At 49.6% G+C, this 19056-nt stretch overlaps 1 protein-coding gene and 1 pseudogene across 1 annotated transcript; both read left to right on the forward strand.

Annotated features, from left to right (window-relative positions):
* The first annotated feature begins 4976 nt into the window (after positions 1 to 4976).
* Positions 4977 to 9626, forward strand: LOC123039182 (uncharacterized; annotated as a pseudogene).
* A 746-nt stretch (positions 9627 to 10372) lies between these two features.
* Positions 10373 to 11704, forward strand: LOC123041130 (uncharacterized). Its single transcript, XM_044463829.1, has 2 exons — positions 10373 to 11077; positions 11174 to 11704. The coding sequence occupies exons 1-2, from the start codon at positions 10646 to 10648 to the stop codon at positions 11531 to 11533; spliced, it is 792 nt and encodes a 263-aa protein (XP_044319764.1). The 5' UTR covers positions 10373 to 10645; the 3' UTR covers positions 11534 to 11704.
* Positions 11705 to 19056: the final 7352 nt, after the last annotated feature.

Here is a 19056-nt window from a genome sequence, read left to right on the forward strand (position 1 = left end):
CTTTGTTATGTCCTTGTGGCATATCATTCTTTAGCAATCTTTGTGCCTTAATATAGTTTGTGTTCCTCCAAGTATTTACCGTTGGATATGTGTATTGCATTCCACTCTCTTGTGGAGAAATACACAATTTATGGAGGACCACAATTTATATTGGCCTTCTTAGCTTTTCGCCCATTTTGGCAATCGATGCCAATGGGGGAGAGGTTTCAGAGAGTTTTGTGGAGAAGTTTAGAGAGTTATCTCCTCTTGCTTTGGTTTTGTTCAGTAGCATTTGCATCTCATACGCATGCACTATTGGTTGTTGCATTGCATAGTGAAGCATAATTCCTTATATAAACTCTCTTGAAAGTGATTTCATCAATTACCAAAATGGGGGAGATTGAAAGAACATGCGGTGCCCCCATGTTTGGTTTTGGTAATTGATGACAATCTCTATGGACTAATGGTTGTCTTGAGTTATATTTGAAGGATTTGTCCATAGGCTTTTCTTTAAGTCCATGTGTTGGTTTCAAGGAGTTTATGAGTTGACCAGGGTGCTATTAAGGAATTATCCAAAGATTGGTCATGTGAGTGTTGAGCTTATTGCAAGCATGTCTTGAAGAAGAAGATTGTGTGATCATTCATGTTTACCTTAAAGACATCATCCAAATGAAGAGAGTTGGAAAGATTCAAGGTTCATCAAGACTAAGTCAAGAGTGAATCAAGTTGATCAACTCACAAAGCGTAGAAGATGTACCGAGAGGGATCAAGTGATCCCATGGTATGTTAAGCATTGTCCATTGCACTTTGTGTACTAACCCATGGTCTATGTGAGAGTTCTATGTGGGGTTAGGTACGTGTCCATGGGCTTGCGTCAAGAGGAAGATATCATACAACCCATGGAAAGGATGACATCAAGTGGTGATCGTCATCAAGATTGTTGTGTGCAAGTTCAAGTGGAGCATCATGAAGAGATCAAGTGCTTGAATCTTGCCATCCATTGTGGTGTCAATGGACTTGTGAAGATGTGCCGAAGAGTGGCTCACCCATAGTGGACTATTGGGGAGCAATCATCTAGTCTTCATTGAGCCAACGCAATCAAGAAAGGTGGTCCAACTTGAGGGAGTCAAGATCGTCATCATCTAGCTCAAGTGGACCATGTGAAAGGCAAAGGTTTGCCCTTGATATGTTTTCTATTTTACGGGTCTCGTGGTGGTAGTTGGGAGACCGGGTTATATGATCGTTTGCCGTACTATCAAGGGGGGCTCTCAAGTTGGTAGCTTGATCATATCGTTAGTGGAGACCTCAAACCATTGCATCCTTGCATCATGTTTCTTGGTTCTTGTTTGGTTCTCTTTGTGAGTCTTAGAGCTTATGGTCATCTTGATGACAAGCTTGACTTCATCGAAAACGGAGTTCGCATGCGTCTTCTATGATTTTTTCGGTGTTTGAAGATTTTACCGGTCTTATCCGAGGAAGGGTTCTCACCATTTTCTTATGGGTCTTTTCTCATTTGCTTCTTACTGATATTTCTTTCAAGATTGTGTTATTCCTTGTCGCTAGCTTTCCAACAAAATTGGTTTCATCGAATTCGGAGTCCGTTTGCAAAAGTTGTGGCAGTTTTGGTGTTCTGAAAAGGCTGCTGCGGTACTACCGCGAATTGGAGCGGATGTAATTTTTTACTACCGCTCTAGAGCGGTAGTACCGTGGATCCTACAGCGGTAGTACCGCTCCGGACCAAAAACTCATCCCAATTCCTGCGGTGGTAGGCCCGGATGTAATTTTTTAGTACCGCCCGCAAGCAGTAGTACCTCTACCCTTAGCAGTAGTACCGCTACCCCTAGCGGTAGTACCGTGAGGTCAAGCGGTACTACCGCTCCGACGGTTCTTCTGGCCTTTTTGCCTCCTCACTGTTGTGTTTCGAAGGGGTACTACCGCCCTAGCGGTAGTACCTCTCCTTGGAGCGGTAATACCGCTCTGTGCGGGCTGTGAGCATAACGGTTGGATTTTTCCCCACCTATAAAAGGGGGTCTTCTTCCCCATTGAACCTCATCCCTTGAGCTCGTGTTCTTCCCCCATTGTTGACCTTCTTCGAGCTTGCTAACTCCCAATCCCTCCATGGATTCTTGCTAGTTTTTGAGGGAAAAGAGAGAGGAGATCTAGTTCCACATTTCCACCAATCACTTTCTCCTCTATGTGAGGGGAACCCCTTGGATCTAGATCTTGGAGTTCTTGGTGTTCTCCTTCTTGTTCTTCCTCTCATCTTCCTCCCTAGCATTAGTTGCTTCGGTGGGATTTGAGAGAGAAGGACTTGGGCACTCCATGTGCCCTTGCCATTGCATTTGGTGAATCGGTTTGAGTTCTCCACGTGATACGTGGAAGTTACAAGTTGAGAAGCTTATTACTCTTGGGTGCTTGGTACCCTTGAGCTTGTTACTCTTGGGTGTTTGGACACCCTAGAGCTTGTTCCTCTTGGGTGCCTTGGCGCCCTAGACGGTTGGTGTTGTTCGGAGCTCAATCATTGTGGTGTAAAGCTCCGGGCAAGCGTCGGGGTCTCCAATTAGGTTGTGGAGATCGCCCCGAGCAATTTGACGGGTACTGGTGACTGCCCCCAAGGGTTGCCAAAGTGTACGGGTTCGGTGACCGCCCCCAAGGGTCGCCATTTGTACGGGTTCGATGACCGCCCTCAAGGGTCCCTTAGTGGAATCACGGCATCTTGCATTGTGCGAGGGCGTGAGGAGATTACGGTGGCCCTAGTGGCTTCTTGGGGAGCATTGTGCCTCCACACCACTCCAAACTGAGATTAGCATCTGCAAGGGTGTGAACTTCGGGATACATCATCGTCTCCGCGTGCCTCGGTTATCTCTTACCCGAGCCCTTTACTTATGCACTTTACTTTGTGATAGCCATATTGTTCTTTGTCATATATCTTGCTATCACATAGTTGCTTATCTTGCTTAGCATAAGTTGTTGGTGCACATAGGTGAGCCTAGTTGTTTTAGGTCTTGTGCTTGACAAATTAACCGCTAGGTTTATTCCGCATTTGTTCAAGCCTAAACCGTAATTATTTTAAAGCGCATATTCACCCCTCCCCCCTCTAGGTGACATCCTCGATCTTTCAGAGGGAAATACTTACGCTACTTTGCTGCATCACCCTTTCCTCTTCAAGGGAAAACCCACATAGTGCTCAAGAGGTAGCAGTGGGTAGGGCTACCCAGGAGCCGGCGCATCAAATCCTATCGCCCCGGGACCCAGAGGTGGGAGATTCGGCTGCCACCCACGCAGATGGATGGGCACCGATATCTGAGCTGGGTGGGGGCCCTATACTTGGCCTGGTTTCATTGGACACGGACCCCTAGGTTGATTTGGTGTTGCCATGCACGGATGTGACTACGTACATGGGAGAGCCATGCACCGATGCGCCTCAGTCTATTATGGTGGCGCAGCCTGTGCAGTTGGATGAACTGCACGCGAATGTTACGGCTAAGTAATTAGTGGCTCTGGGTAATATCAAGTCATTCTGCGCCGGTCTACTCAAGAAGTTGGCTCCGCCGTTACTCAAGGAGATCGAGGGTGCCCGTGGCGTATGGTTGGGCCAGGACCCTTTCACACCAAGGCGGACGACCAGATCGGTGGTGAGCTCGGTGGGTGGCGGAAGGAAGACAAAGCGATGGTGGCCGAGACGATGCTCTTGAAGGCTTTGGGGGTTGCTTGTGATGAGTTGGCAGTTTTGGATGACACACTTGGTCTGCTTTGATCTGTGTTAGACTCACCACTGCAAGAGCAACAATTGAAAGCCATTGCAGCGATCTTCGGGATGACCGTGCCTACCAACCTATCGGCACAGTTGGAGTCGACGGCTATGGTGGTCGCGTAGGCAGGGCCGCGCCACGGTACAAACATGGAGGATTTCTTTTTCCCATGTCATACAACCCTATGGATGTAGTGTGCTGGAATGTGCGGGGCTTCAATAGCCTGGTCAAGAAGAAGGCGCTGAGGGAGTTCGTTGATTCTTTGCGCGTGGCGATCGTGTGTATTGTGGAGTCTAAACTGGAACATGTTGACCAGTATATTATCTTGCAATGCTCAGGTCCATCTTATGATGGTTTTGCGTACCTCCCGGCGTCCAAGACTAGAGGTGGAATCGTAGTGGGATGGGAATCCTCACATGTCCAGCTTACTAATTTTGCCCTTGATTCCTTCTCTCTGTCTGGATATGTTGCACCGAGGGAGGGGATCCCGTGGTGGCTATCGTTGGTCTATGGACCACAAGAAGACGACCAAAAAACTCAGTTTCTCCAGGAGTTGACTGAGAGGAGGACGCTCTGCCCGGGGCCGTGGCTGGTGATTGGTGACTTTAACATGTTCTTACATGCGACGGACAAAAACAACACGCTCCTGGATCGCATGATGATGGGGAGATTCAAGGGATTTGTTGACGATAACGCACTCAAGGAGTTGTTTCTGCATGGACGAAAATTCACGTGTAGCAACAAGAGGGAGGTGTCTACCCTCACCAAGATTGATAGGTCATTTGTATCAGTTGACTAGGAGCTTAACCATCCGGACAGTTTGCTGCAAGCTCTCTCGACTGCCTCATCTGACCACTGCCCACTGTACCTCTCGTTGGAGGAGCGCATGGACACGAAGAGGAGATTTCGGTTTGAATTGTTCTGGACAAAGCTTGAGGTTTTTTTGGAGGTGGTCCAAGAGGCCTGGACCTGTGTCCTTTGGTTGTGGAGCCGTTTCATTGTTTGGACGTTCTCTCGAGAAACACGGCAAGAGCTCTCACATCTAGGGGCCAAAGGAAAGTGGGGAATATCAAACTCCAGATTGGGGTTGCTAAGTTGATCATCCTTAGACTGGATTGTGCTCGGGACTCACGTCTTCTTACCCCAGAGGAGAGGTGGTTGCGAAGTATGCTCAAGAACTTGGTGCTGGGCCTTGCTTCTCTAGAAAGGATGATTGCGCGACAGAGGTCCCGGATACATTGTCTCATGGAAGGGGATGCAAACTCTAAGTTGTTTCATCTGGTGGCCAATGGTAGGAAGTCTAAAAACTTCATTCCAGCCATCGTAGTGGAGGGCCAGGTCATCATGGATCAAAGAGGGAAAGAGGAGGCATTCCTCCAAGCATATAGGGAGCTGCTAGGAGTGAATACTGCTAGAGATCACACTCTGAACCTGGAGGCACTCAACATACAACAAGTGGACCTCACGGAGTTAGATCTTCCTTTCACGGAGGAGGAAGTTTGGGCTGTCATCAAGGATATGCCTTCTGATCGTGCCCCGGGACCGGATGGGTTCATAGGAGTGTTCTTCCAAAAAAACTTGGAGCATCATCAAAGGAGATGTGATGGCATCGTTGCACAAACTGGTCCTTAATAATGGTCAGGGATTCAGCAGACTGAATCAGGCCTTAATCACTCTCATTCCCAAGAATCCGGTAGCTTGCCGAGTCAATGATTTCAGACCGATCAGCTTAGTACATAGCTTTCCAAAACTGGCATCCAAGTTGATGGAACACCGAGTCTGCCCGCGGATGGGAGAGCTTGTGAGCATTAACCAATCTGCTTTCATCCGCGGTAGGAATCTCCATGACAACTTTCTTCTTGTGAGGCAAATGGCCAGAAGATTGCACCAAAGAAAAGCTAAGGGAGTCCTCCTCAAGTTAGATATTGCTTGAGCTTTTGATTCGCTGTCATGGCCCTTCCTTTTTGAGGTGCTTCGCACAAAGGGCTTCCCAGAGAGATGGCTCGCTTGGCTGGCAACTATGCTCACTACCGCCAGCTCGAGGATTGTGGTGAATGGGTGTATGACAGACAAGTTCATGCATGCTTGTGGTCTAAGGCAGGGGGACTCTATCTCACCACTGCTATTTGTGATTGCAATGGAGACCCTCACGACTATCATAATCAAGGCACATGAGCTCAAGATTCTGGAGAAGTTGAATGGATGCAAGCCTTTGCAGCGGCTCTCACTCTATGCGGATGACGTGGTTCTATTCATTAGACCATCTCGGACCGATATCACTTTCGTCAAGGAGGTTCTCATGATCTTTGGAAAGGCCTCGGGTTCGCATGTCAATTTCGCCAAGTCCTCGGCGACCTTGATCCGCGAAGAGGAGCATGATGAGGAGGTGGTCGGGAATGCGCTCCTTGGAAGATTGATCACTTCCCTTGTAAATATCTTGGTCTCCAACTGGGTATCAAACAGCTGACACACTCGTAGTGGCAATTCATGGTGGATGGAGCGCTCAAAACCCCCCCGGGATGGCAAAGAGGTGTGGTAACTCGACCGGGGAGGTTGATACTGGTGAATCAAGTGATGAGGGCTCGACCTACTCACCACTTAATTGTGTCTGAGGCGCCAAAGTGAGCAATTGAGATAGTGGGTCAGGGATGTAGGGCTTTCTTTTGGGCCGGTACGGACGCTGTCAGTGGTGGGAAGTGTGCGGTGTCTTGGCAGAGCGTGTGTCGCCCAAAACAGCTGGGTGGTCTTGGCATTATGGATCTCAGTAAGCATGGCCTTGCCCTTCGGCTGAGATGGGAATGGCTACGCAGATTGAATGACTGCCGACCGTGGCAAGGATTGAATCTAGTGCCGGACAAGCAAGTTCAGTGCGCGTCCAATAGCATGGTGATGTGGGAGATCGGCGATGGCAAAAGGATTCTCTTCATTGCCGCTGGTCTCGTGGCTAGGGTAAAGACGAGGACGATCAACACTAGGCTGGCCAGTGAGGGGTTAAACCAGCACGATTGGACTAAGGACGTCCCGGAGATTCTGTCGACAGAGGAGCTTGCACAATTCATCCACCTTTGGGAGAGCCTTATGAAGTTTGAGATTAATCTAGGAAGTGGAGACAAGGCAATATGGGCTTGGCACGACTCGGGTGTCTATATAGCTGCCTCGGCCTCGGAGGAATCAGATTTCCACCGGCAGCTGCTATTTGGAAGAACGGAGCCCCTCTTGTCTGCAAGATCTTCATGTGGTTGGCTATTCAATATGCATTTGGACTTCGGATAGGAGGCTCAGGCATGGTTTGCAAGAGATGGTATCTCCTTGCTATTTCTGTGACCAGGAGGAGGACAACGTGGATCACCTCATGTTTCAGTGTGTTTTCATGAGACAAGTCTGGTTCCAATGCTTCTCCAGAGTTGGCATCAATCCAAACCTGATTCCCATGCAACATGATAAGCTACAACAGTGGTGGATGAGTACTTGCAAGCAGATCAGCAGAGCGGACAAGAAGGGCTTCGATGCTTTCGTCATGTTGATTTGCTAGATGTTATGGAAGCAAAGTAACGCTAGGGTTTTCCAGACAGGTGTGATTTGCGATGAGTATGCTACGGTCAATCTTATCTTTCAGGAGCTGCACCTATGGAGGCTAGCGGGCGTAGCAAGAGTCCAACGGTTTTGTGAGTAGTCCGCCTAGTGTTATGGAGTGGTTGGGTGGGATCGCCGGCTTGTGATATCTCCCATGTAAACTCTTGTACATATCTTTCTCTCTTCTATAAAGCTAAGCTACGCCATTGGCGTACTCTAAAAAAACATGGCAAAAGGAAACCGTGCCCCTGCAAGGCCACAAACCGGATTTCGGTAGACCATTCACACGCATGTCGCATGCCCGCTCGCCCTGGCCTGGCCAGGCCAGGCGAGCACGTGTGTGGTCTTCTCTTTCTCTCTTCAAACATCACTTAGTGGAGTGGAGAGAACCCAATGTATAAAGAGGTCTCACACCTCCTCAAATTCCAGGATGAGACTAAACTTTAGAGCCACCACTTGTCATTTTATGGGCCAATTTGATATTTCAGAAATTGTACATGGGTCTAGCCCATTATTTCTAACAGACGCAAGACTTGTGAGAAATAATGGAGTTTTGGCTTTTAAATCTGCGACTTTTCCAGGGGTGACGGTTTCTTCTCGAGGGCACTGGTCCAGTAGAACTGTGGTTTTGATAACTTCTCATTTGTAATCAACAACGACATGGTGGCTCGGACGATGTACTGCGAGCACACCATCAAGATGTTCAAAGAGGTCGTTTTCCAGGGACTTCATTTTCTTTTTTGCGAGATTCAGGGACTTCAATATAGTTGTCTTTTTAAGCTGTCTGTATTGCTGGTTTGGTCATTATTTTACGAAAAAAGTCATATATTGTACTCTCTTTATAAAAAAATGTAAGAGCATTTAGATAACTATTTTAGTGATTTAAACTTTAGTGATCTAAACGCTCCTATATTTCTTTACGAAGGGAGTAATCGATTAAAAAATGAGTTAAGAGATTATAACTGAAACCTCAAGCTCTGCGGAATTCCCAGTTAAATGGAGTCGCAACAGGCACACGGTACATGTCAGGTACACCGACAGAGGCGACACTGATCTGGTAGAACGTCGCATGCGCCGTCAGGTGCACGGCCACACTCCCCACCGGCACCGCGAGCGAAGGCTGATCCCAGATCTCTGGAGGCGACGTACAGGCAGAGGGGTTCCGTCCATGGGTCAAAAGCCAAGCGTTCAACTCTGCAATATCAAACGCCGGTACACAGGAACTACAGAGACTGTGGATTGGTCTCCACTGTGACACACCAACCATTTCGAAAAGAAAAAAAAAACTGTCACACACGAGTAAATTGCACAGAAGTACCACAATTGGGGCATTGGAAGCAGATTGGTATCAAGTTTGGTAATTTTTACGTGTCAGTACCAAGTCTGGGGCTAGACGTTACAAAAAGGTCTAAATCGCGTATAAACGCGTATTGACGGTGTATCTGACCGGCGGGGCCTGCATGTCAGCTGCCGATGTGGCATTCTTTTTGCAGAAACCCCCCGCACAGCGGCGCCCGGTCTGGATCGAGGGGAGAATCCATCGAGCCCGAGCTCCCACTCGCATCACCACGACCGCCGGAGCTGCCCCTGCTCGCACCGCCGCGGCCTCTGCTCGTGGCCTCCACCGTCTCCTTCGGGGCCTCTGCAGAACGGAAGCGCCACCCTCCCCCCTCTCCCCGTCCGAGCTCGACGCCACCTCCGCGCTCATCCCGCGGCTCATCTCCGAGGGCCAGGTCCCCGCCGCTGGCCGCCTCCTCTCCGCGGCGCTCCTCCTGCCCGGCTCCCCGGAGCGCCTCCCGTTCCCTCCGCTCGCGGAGCACCTCGCCTCCCTCCCCACGCCCACCCCGGCCTTCGCCCTGCTCACCGCGCTCCGCCACCACCCCGTCCGCCCCTCGCCGCTCCCGCTTGCCACCCCGCTCCTCGGCCACCTCCTCGCGATGCGCCGCGCCCACGAGGCCGCCTCCGTGCTCCGCTGGCTCTGCCGCCCCGACTCCCCACGCCGGCCCGACGCCGCCACCTACGGCATCGCCGTCGCCCGGTTCTGCAGGCTCGGGACCCCGGGAGCGCGCTCGTCGCCCTCGGCAAGATGGCCTCCAACGGGGTCCCGCCCTCGCTGGAGCTGCAGGAGGCGGTGCGACGCTGCAGGACGCGAGGATCGAGGAGGCGTGGGCGCTGGAGGAGGCTATGCGGCCGCTGGAGTCCAAGAAGACGAGAACCAAGGCGGCGCGTCAAGAGAGAGAGCTTCGGGTGAGAGAGAGAGAAGAAAAAATGGAAGGAGGAAGAGAAGGAGAGAGGCAGGGTGTGAGGACGGCCTGGTCCTAGTCGCCGGTGGTGGTGCTCCGGTGGCCGGCCGGCAGCGCGGCGAGGAGCCCAGGGCGGGGCGGGGCTACGGGAGGCGAATGAGCTCGGGCTCGAGGGGCTCCTCCCCTCGATCCAGATCAGGCCCCGCCGCTGTGAGGACAAAGGAGGTGCAGGGGGTTTCTGCAAAAAGAATGCCACATCGGCAGCTGACATGCAGGCCCCGCCGGTCAGATGCACCGTCAATACACGTTTATACGCGATTTAGACCTTTTTGTAACGTCTAGCCCCAGACTTGGTACTGACACGTAAAAATTACCAAACTTGGTACCAATCTGCTTCCAATGCCCCAATTGTGGTACTTCTGTGCAATTTACTCGTCACACACCATGGACAGCAAACAGCTAGGTCGGCGTGTTCCGACGCTCGTTTGCCTCAAACAAATTATTGCACCCCGGGCAGCCGCTGTGCGCATACGCGGACCCAACCACTCGCCGATGGGCCGACACCGTTCTTACTTTTCAGCGAACCAGAAGCTCATCAGTCTCCACTTGGCTGCGGCAAAACACACCGGACGAAGCAAAGGATCCACAGTTTAGAACAGGGGAGCATATGCAGGTTCGGTCATCTTTTCGCATCGCAAAGGAAGATAGATGCATGTGGAGCAAAGTAGGAGTAGTGCACAAAAAGACGATGCATGTGGAGCAAAGTGGTGCTACCGTGTCACCCATAAGAAATAATGGAGAGGCTGTGGGCAGTCAGGCAGGCACACCGCACACATGGGCGGAGGCCGACAGATCGCAACGTAGCGCCGGGAAGGGGAGCTGCGTGCTGTCCCAGGCTGGTATCCTGTTGCCGTCGCCGTCGCCACCGCCACGTTCTCTCCCTTTCACCCACCTAAGTGCCCAGCCACCACTCTACTTACCTCGCCCGGCACACGCAAACGCGCGCCTCGATCGGCCTGGCACTCGCAGTCGCTTCCCTTTCCCACCACGTTGACATCTCTTCCGCTCCGGGAAGGAGGCAGGCACGTAGACGTAGCGATGGCGCCGCGTTTCCTGGCGTGCTTCGGCAGGGGCGGCGCGACGGCCTCGGCGCCGGAGCCTGTGGAGGACCTGGCCCCGGGCCCGGTGCTGGTGGAGCTCTTCTCCTCGCAGGGGTGCGCGGCGTCGCCTGAGGCGGACGCCCTGGTGGCGCGGCTGGCGCAGGAGTCCTCGGAGACCGGCGGCGGCGAGCGAGCGATGGTGGTGCTGGGGTTCCACGTGGACTACTGGGACTACCGCGGGTGGAAGGACCCCTTCGCGTCCAGCGCCTGGACCGTGCGGCAGAAGGCGTACGTGGAGGCGCTCCGGCTGGACACGCTCTTCACGCCGCAGGTCGTCGTGCAGGGCCGCGCGGACTGCGTCGGCACCGAGCAGGACAAGCTCGCCCAGGCCGTCCGCGACGCGCCCCGCTACCCCTCGCCCGCCATGAAGGTACGTACGCACGCACGCATGCTGCATGCACCCACCAGCTTAATTGTTGACGGTGCTCTGAAGTCTGAACCGTGCGCCTCCCTCTGTGCTCTGCAGGTGAAGTTCCAGCGGCCGAACCCGAGCACGCTGCAGGCGTCCTTCACGGGCGCGCTCCACTCCCGCGTGGACGGCGGCGGGAGCGTGCTGGTGGCGCTGTACGAGAGCGGCGTGGTCACCGACTGCGGCCGGGGCGAGAACAAGAGCAAGTCGCTGCTCAACGACCACGTGGTGCGCCGGCTGGAGAAGGTGGCCGCCGTGCGCGACGGCACGTCCGCCAGGAAGGCCGTGTCCGGGTCCGTCCAGTTCCCGCTGTGGGACGACTTCCGCGCCACCAAGTGCGGCATCGTCCTCTTCGTGCAGAACTCGGCGCTGCAGGTGCTCGGCGTCCAGCACTTCGACCTGCCCGACAACGTCTGATCGAGTGGCGGGCACCAACTTGCGGGGAGCGCAGGGGGCGGACGGCCAGGGGGGCGTAGCACAACTATTCTTTGTAGAGTTTGATTGGCGTGTTGCGCTGTTGTAATAGCACTTTGTAAGAGCACTCGTGTGATCGATTACTGGAACAATGGTTGTATCCTCTTGAATAAACCAAGATAGTACAGTAGTCTAAGAAACATGCACAAATGCGAATAACAGAGAAATCGAAGTTACACTAAGGTGACGAACATGAAAAGTTTAGAAAGAGACACATGCAAAACTGCTAGACGTACATTAGAATATTTTAAGCCGTTTATTTTTGTGGTTCAACGGTCGAGATATAGCAATACTACACCATAATTCAGGTAGTATATTCAGATGATAGGGGTACTTTTGGCAGTTCATTATTGTAGATCGGGCGGCAGCGAGAGGGAGGCCGCCGGTGCCGCCATTTGTGCCGCTGGCAGGGTGGTGCGGGACCGCAATAGGTCGGGGATGACACGGTGGGTGGGCTGCCGTGGGCGCGGGCCTGGACGGGAGGGAGCGGGAGAACAGGTTGTGCTCTCCTTCGGTCGCGCAGTCGCGCTGCCGAGCACGTCGCCGCTGCAGAGCGCGGGAACAGATTGCTCTCCTTCGGTCGCACAGTCACGTGGCCGAGCACGTCGCCGCTGCAGAGCGCGTGAACATGTTGCTCTCCTTCGGTCCCGCAGTCACACTGCCGAGCACGTCGCCACTGCAGAAGCGCGAGAACATGGTGCTAGTTCTCGCCGTTTTCGTTTCTCATGATTATTTCACAGTTGATAAGGTGCTAGCTTGCTTAAGCTTGGTTTCAGAATTGACGGTGAAACATCACGAGCTAAATTCTTACGCAGTGTGGTTGGGTGAGCAGTTTTTCGTAGTGCTGCAGTTTTGCATGGCAAAGCTCCTGAATTCCAAGTATCTTATTTGTTGGTGTTGATGGAGACGGGGAGCAGCAGCTGGTGTCGTCGTCTGCTTCGTCTACCTTCGGCGACGGCTCAACAGGATGAGCGGCCCGCCTGCGCTTGTCGGCAGCGCAACTTGAGACAGTCCCAGGGGAGATGAGGGCGTACAATGGCAATCGATTAATTCTGTTTCCCCTGCTCGATTAATCCTACGCCCTAAATAGATCGTTTGCCGGCGAGAGTCTAAGCACTGATGAACAGTAGGAAATTACCAAGCTATCCTCGAACCAATCTTTGAGTCGAACAATATCAGCCGTTGGATCAACTTAATACTACCTCTTAAATTCGGTAGTATGATGTACCGTAAAAAATCTCTTTTACAGGGGTTCTGCAGGCTCCTTTCAAACATTCTAAACATGCCTCCCTGATTTTAATGGGGATGGGTCAGTCCGTCTACTAATGATCAATTAAAAACTGCCATGACACCCTGCAATTCCCTCATCCTGTAATCCTCATGTACGTGTAGCAAAGCTCGAGACACATGAGCCATCCATGCAAGCGGTGAGAACAAAAAATCATTAAATGTACATGGCTAGGGGACACACCCTTCACAACTCATGTTGTTGAACAGATGCTTTCGTTCGTCGGACAACTTTTAGGGGAAAGAATAACTACATAAAAGGAAGAGTAGAAAGACCCACAAACAAAAACAGCACCACTTCTATAGTGTAAGACGTCATAACCATGTAGGACGGGACACGACCAAGCAAAAAAATTGGGGTATAATTATTCCCAATCTTCACTAAGTCCACAAGTCCTAAGTGGCATCTACATGGCAAAATCTAGTTGATACAAGTTTATTAGGTTCAACATAACAATAAGTCAAAGAGAGATGCAAAAACTTAAGACAAAGTCCAAAGCCAAAGGAAAAACGCCCAAGAGGAAGAAGGTTGAGCGGGGTTCTAAATCATGTATAATGCTTTACTCCCCCATCCCTAGTCTATCACGGACCAATAACCAAAATGTACTTCAAAAATGCTACCATAACCAACAACACTCTTTATCATTTGTCAACGGGGCTCTTGCCTATTTACCCCCCTAGGAGGGATGTTATTCTATCCGCAAGTAAATATGAAAAGGGGAAAAGTAGGTCTAGAGACCTCCGCGAAGTCTCGCACCCCTAGAATAGGAAATGGATATGGGTATCGTATTTTACAAAAATTAGCTTCTCTACCTTTGTCAATTAGCTTTCATAGAAAACCATACTACGTGACCCATTAACACTATGTCACAAACATTAATCAAAGATACCCACTCACCTTATCTCTAGTTTTGTAGGTATTTTCTGCGGCTGACTACAAAATAAACATTGGGCAGCATAGTTCAACAATCTCATGCTGAGCCTAGAATAACAATGAAAGTTTTACTATGCTTCTCCACTGGATTGTCACACACACACACACACACACACACACACACACAATTTCCTTAGTCAGTACTCGGTAGTAAAAATGTATAGTAATGTGATTTGGTTCATGGGCTTTTTCAGAGTGGATGATGTGCGTGTCTCCCGATGGCTAGTGGACTTGTCGCTCTACGTCGTATTGAGAAAAAGGGTTTTCCCCCCGCTTTAGATTATAAAGCAACGTTCAACCGATATAACCAGCTTGCTGGGGCCGCAGCATAAACAAGCCCAAAAGAAAAAGGAGAGAAAGAAAAAAGAAACAAATGCCGACGCCGGCAGCTCGATTAAGCAAAGATGACCGACACCTGCTGCACCCACCGGAGAAGAACCACCGCCCGCCAAGCACTCCGAGGCCTCGCGTACCAAGCAACATCTTCAGGAAGAAATGCGACGACGACGCCGCTGCTGCCCAGACAAGTCCTAGAGTTTTCCCCGGTACGCGGATGGCAGTGAGGAAGGGCTTATCACCGATGCCCCTCAGGAGGGTCCGGCAACGCCCACGAGCGCAGCCGCGCCGGTGACGAACGAGCCGCCAGAGATTTCTCCCGCCCCGAAACCACCACCGCCACCTCAGACAATCGGAAGCTGTCATGGGTTTTGTCGCTTGCTAGGCTAGAAATAGAGCCGTGAGAGGCCACTTTCTCAATGTTCTTCATCGAACACGGAAGCACGCTCAGCACCGCCAGGACCGTCCAAGTCTCACTTATGGGTGTTCCTATTTAACGCTTGAGGGGACAAAGTGCCCCTAAAACGCTTACTAGGCCCGCTCTCAAAGCTTCATTGCTCACTAGTTGTTTGCTACTCCGTTTTTTTCAACTCAGCTCCATTCTCTTGCTAGCTCAAGAAAAAAATAGAGTGTCATCTCTTTTTTTTTTAAAAAAAATAGTGAAATAAAAAATGTTCACGGATTTAAAAAATGATCCTGATTTATTTTAAAAATAAATAATTTCAGAAATGTTCATACATTTTTAAAAATATGGATTAAAAATTCTCAAGAGTTTAAAAATGTTCATAAATTTTACATGTTTTTTGAATTAAAATATGCTCTTGCTTGAAAAACATATTTGAGAATTTTTAAAATGTTCACGTAAAATGTGCATGAATCTAACAATGTCCATGAATATGAAAAGTATTCACGAATTTTGTATTTTAGCAAAATTTTACAATATTCATGAATTTAAAGATATCCATTGGTTTAAAAATATTCATTAATTTGAAAAAAAAATCATAAATTTAAAGAATGAAAACAAAATGCCATAAAATATGAAGAAACCATAAAAACAAAGATAAATTTGAAAACAAATTAGCAAGAAAAACAAAAGAAATACGAAAGGAGAAAAGGGGACCAGAATCTTCAAGAACCTTCCCAAAACCGGATGGAAGGCACTAAACCGGAACATAGTGCCTATTTGAGCCGGCTCAATAGTTTTTTTTGTCTAAATATGCCCTCTTTATTAGTCGGTAACAATGTTTATTGAGATGCAACTGATAGGAGGGGTTGTAGTAGCCAAATATGTCTACCTACAGTATGGCCTAGAGCATGTTCAGTGAGACCGTGCGCCTCAAAATTTGACTCCCTCCTCTCGAAAGAGAAGGAACAAGGCTGGAACTCCAACATCAAAGACGAAATCTCATGAATAATATTCCCGTGTAGCCCTCATGCGCCATCCATGATATCTTCACTTTCACAATTCCTTTTCAATCAGTCACCACTTCCATATGTTGTAATAAGAGATCAGAAGCCAAAGCTAGAGCTTCTGGCATGCAAGAGCTTCTAGAGTTGTCGGGTCAGTTACGCCTTTGATAACACCTTTGCACAAACATGTGTGTAGCCTGTGGACTCTGGAAATCATTTTCATGAAGAGCCTTGCATCTAGCATGCCAAGGAATTGCCAAAGGTGTTATCTAGCTTTGGCCGGCTCATTAGTAAACGGGGTTTCCTGGGGCGTGCATTCTATACCAAAGGGCTACTATTACACCCCACGGGGGTGAAATAGGAAATAAGAAATGTCCACGCTTATTGCGATACCGGAGCTCACGTCGCCTCAAGCGTCCTTCCAAGTCAGTCCCAGTATAATGCATATCTACGACACCCAGGTATGCGTGCGCACATAGGCAAGTACGTTATGTGATTTTGTTTTTGCTTGTTTTTCAAAAAAAAAACACTGCACATTTAAAAAAGGTTCATATCATTCATAAAAGTGTTCATCACATTCAAAAAAAATCATGTGTTTAAAATTAGCTATGAAATTGTAAAAAAATGTTCATACATTATGTAATTTTATTTTCTCAATTTGTAATAAATATTTGTATCATTAAAAAAATGTTTATGACACTTACAAAATATTTCACATGTTTAAAAATTAGTTTTTTGCAGGGATATTTAAATATTAGTTCATGAAATTTTTCCAAAACATTCGCTAAAACATAAAAATGGGTTCCCGTGATTGGGAGAAAGAAACGTTCGTGCCATTCAAATAATTGTCCATGAAAATTTTAAAATGTTCACACATCTAAAAGTAGGTTTCATGACATTCTAAGAAATTTTCATGAAATTTTAAAAATTATCGATGTGTGTTTCACAATGTTCGTTGTGTATTATTCGATGCGCATCTTATAAATGTGCGACATGTATTTAAAAAAATGATCACCATGAATCAAAAAAGTTAGACCTGCATATGAAAAATGTTTAACATGTATTAAAAAAGTCGTGTATCTCAAAACAATAAAGAAAGGAAAATGAAACTGAGAAAAAACCAACAAAAAAAACACAGAAAAAGTAAAATGAAAGAAAAACACATGAAATCTTTCCAAAACCACGTCGCATGCGTTAACTTACTGCTGTACTGAACATTCTACGCCATGAAGTTTTTTTTTTAGAAATCCATGAAGATTTATTGTTTTTTTTAGGGTATGCAGATTTATTGGTATAAACTTAGTCTCTTTTCCAAGAAAATGTTACTCCATCTGTAAATTAATATAGTGATCTAAACGCTCTTATTTACAGAGGGAGCACTCGTGAGCACACATGAACCCAGAAGGAGCCCGGAGCAGGGCCACAAGACTACAAGAGCGTTTCCCTTTTCTCCAAAAAGAAAAAGAAAAGAAAGTGTTTCCCAGGGTCAGTGGGGTCTCCTTGCTGCCGGGCAAAGCCGCCCCGGTCGACTACCAACAAGTCCACAGTCGACTGTAGCTGCCCTGAAAAGAAAAACCCAAGTCCACTGTACCGAGACGTTGCCTCGCGCCGGGTACACCAGCTTCCAAGCTGTTTCTAAAAAAAAAACAGCTTCCGAGCTGACACGCCACACTAGCGTGCCTTTGCGAGAGGGACAGCCCTGCTCGCCCTCGCATCGAGACACCACTCATTGTCCCACACCCGTCGCGACGGAGCGACCGCAGTGGGCTGGGCGTCACGTGAAGCCACGTGAACCGGGGGCCTATCAACCGGTCCACGGCCTTGTTTCCTTGTGCAGAAATTTTATCGACCGAACAAATCATTGTAATACAGAGCATCTGTAATAGTTTCCGTATTCATAAAATAACCATCGTGTAAATATTATCCAGATGGAAATTTGCCTATGGCAGGCGCTCATCTTTACATGGCAGAGCATTATGGCAGGTCTTCAAACCTTCAAGAGAGGGCATATCTGGCGAGTGGTGACGGGTGCCAAAATAAATATTTGGACGGATCACTGGATCCCACAAAGTCCTACAAGGAAGGTTATCACGCCAAAGGGTAATATCTTGTTGACCACTGTTGATGAACTTATTGATCCAGGAACAGAATGGTGGGACGAAACGTTCGATCTATATTCTTTGGTGTTGATGCTCAACGGATTTTGAAGATCCCATTATCTACCCATTTACCGGATGATTTTGTGGCATGGAATGTCACAAAAAAATTTTGCTTCCCGGTTCGATCAGCATACTATGACGAGTGGGAGCACCAATTCGGCCCAAGAATGAGAAAGGACCCAGCCGAGAAATCAGCAAACAACCCTGTTTGGGAGACTCTTTGGAAACTACAAGTTCCAAGCAAGATAAAGATTTTTGTCTGGCGAGCACTACATGGAATCATACCTGGGGTGGGAGTATTGCGAAGTAGACTACCGTGTGTCACTCTGCGAGGATGAGGGCGGCTCGGGCGACTGGGCGGGCGGCCGTCCCTCCGACTGCGACGGCGCCGTTTACCGCGGGGGATCGCCGGCGCGTCGGCGGGCGCTTCTGGGCTCTCGCCGAGTCCGACGAAGATCACGCGGACGACGATGGGGAGAATGTTGGGAACGTAGCAGAAATTCAAAATTTTTCTATGTGTCACCAAGATCTATCTATGGAGAAACCAACAACGAGGGGGAGGAGAGTGCATCTACATACCCTTTTAGATCGCTAAGCGGAAGCGTTCAAGAGAACGGGGTTGAAGGAGTCGTACACGTCGTGATCCAAATCACCGGAGATCCTAGTGCCGAACGGACGACACCTCCGCGTTCAACACACGTACAGCCCGGTGACGTCTCCCATGCCTTGATCCAGCAAGGAGAGAGGGAGAGGTTGAGGAAGACTCCATCCAGCAGCAGCACAAAGGCGTGGTGGTGGTGGAGGAGCGTGGCAATCCTGCAGGGCTTCGCCAAGCACCGCGGTAGAGGAGGAGTACTTGGGAGAGGGGGAGGGCTGCGCCAGAACTTGGGGTGCGGCTGCCCTCACACCCCTCCACTATTTATAGGTGGGAGGGAGAGGGGGCCGGCCCCCTTAGATCCCATCTAGGGTTGGGGCGGCGGCCAAGGGGGGAGGAGTGCCTCCCAAGTCAAGTGGAGGCCCTCCCCTTTAGGGTTCCCCCCTCCCATGCGCATGGGCTTTGGGGGGGCTGGTGCCCCTGGCCCATTAAGGCTAGGGCGCCCCCTACAGCCCATGCTGCTGTATTGGACGTGGTGGAACAATTTCCGGACCTCCGGACCCCTCCGGAATCCTCCGGAACCTTCTGGAAGCTTCCCGGTACAATACCGGAAAAACCCGAACTTTTCCCGGAACCCGAACAACAACTTTCCATATATAAATCTTTACCTCCGGACCATTCTGGAACTCCTCGTGACGTCCGGGATCTCATCCGGGACTCCGAACAACATTCGGTAACCACATAC

Source organism: Triticum aestivum, chromosome 2B (genome assembly GCF_018294505.1).
Source record: "Triticum aestivum cultivar Chinese Spring chromosome 2B, IWGSC CS RefSeq v2.1, whole genome shotgun sequence".
Classification (NCBI taxonomy): domain Eukaryota; kingdom Viridiplantae; phylum Streptophyta; class Magnoliopsida; order Poales; family Poaceae; genus Triticum; species Triticum aestivum.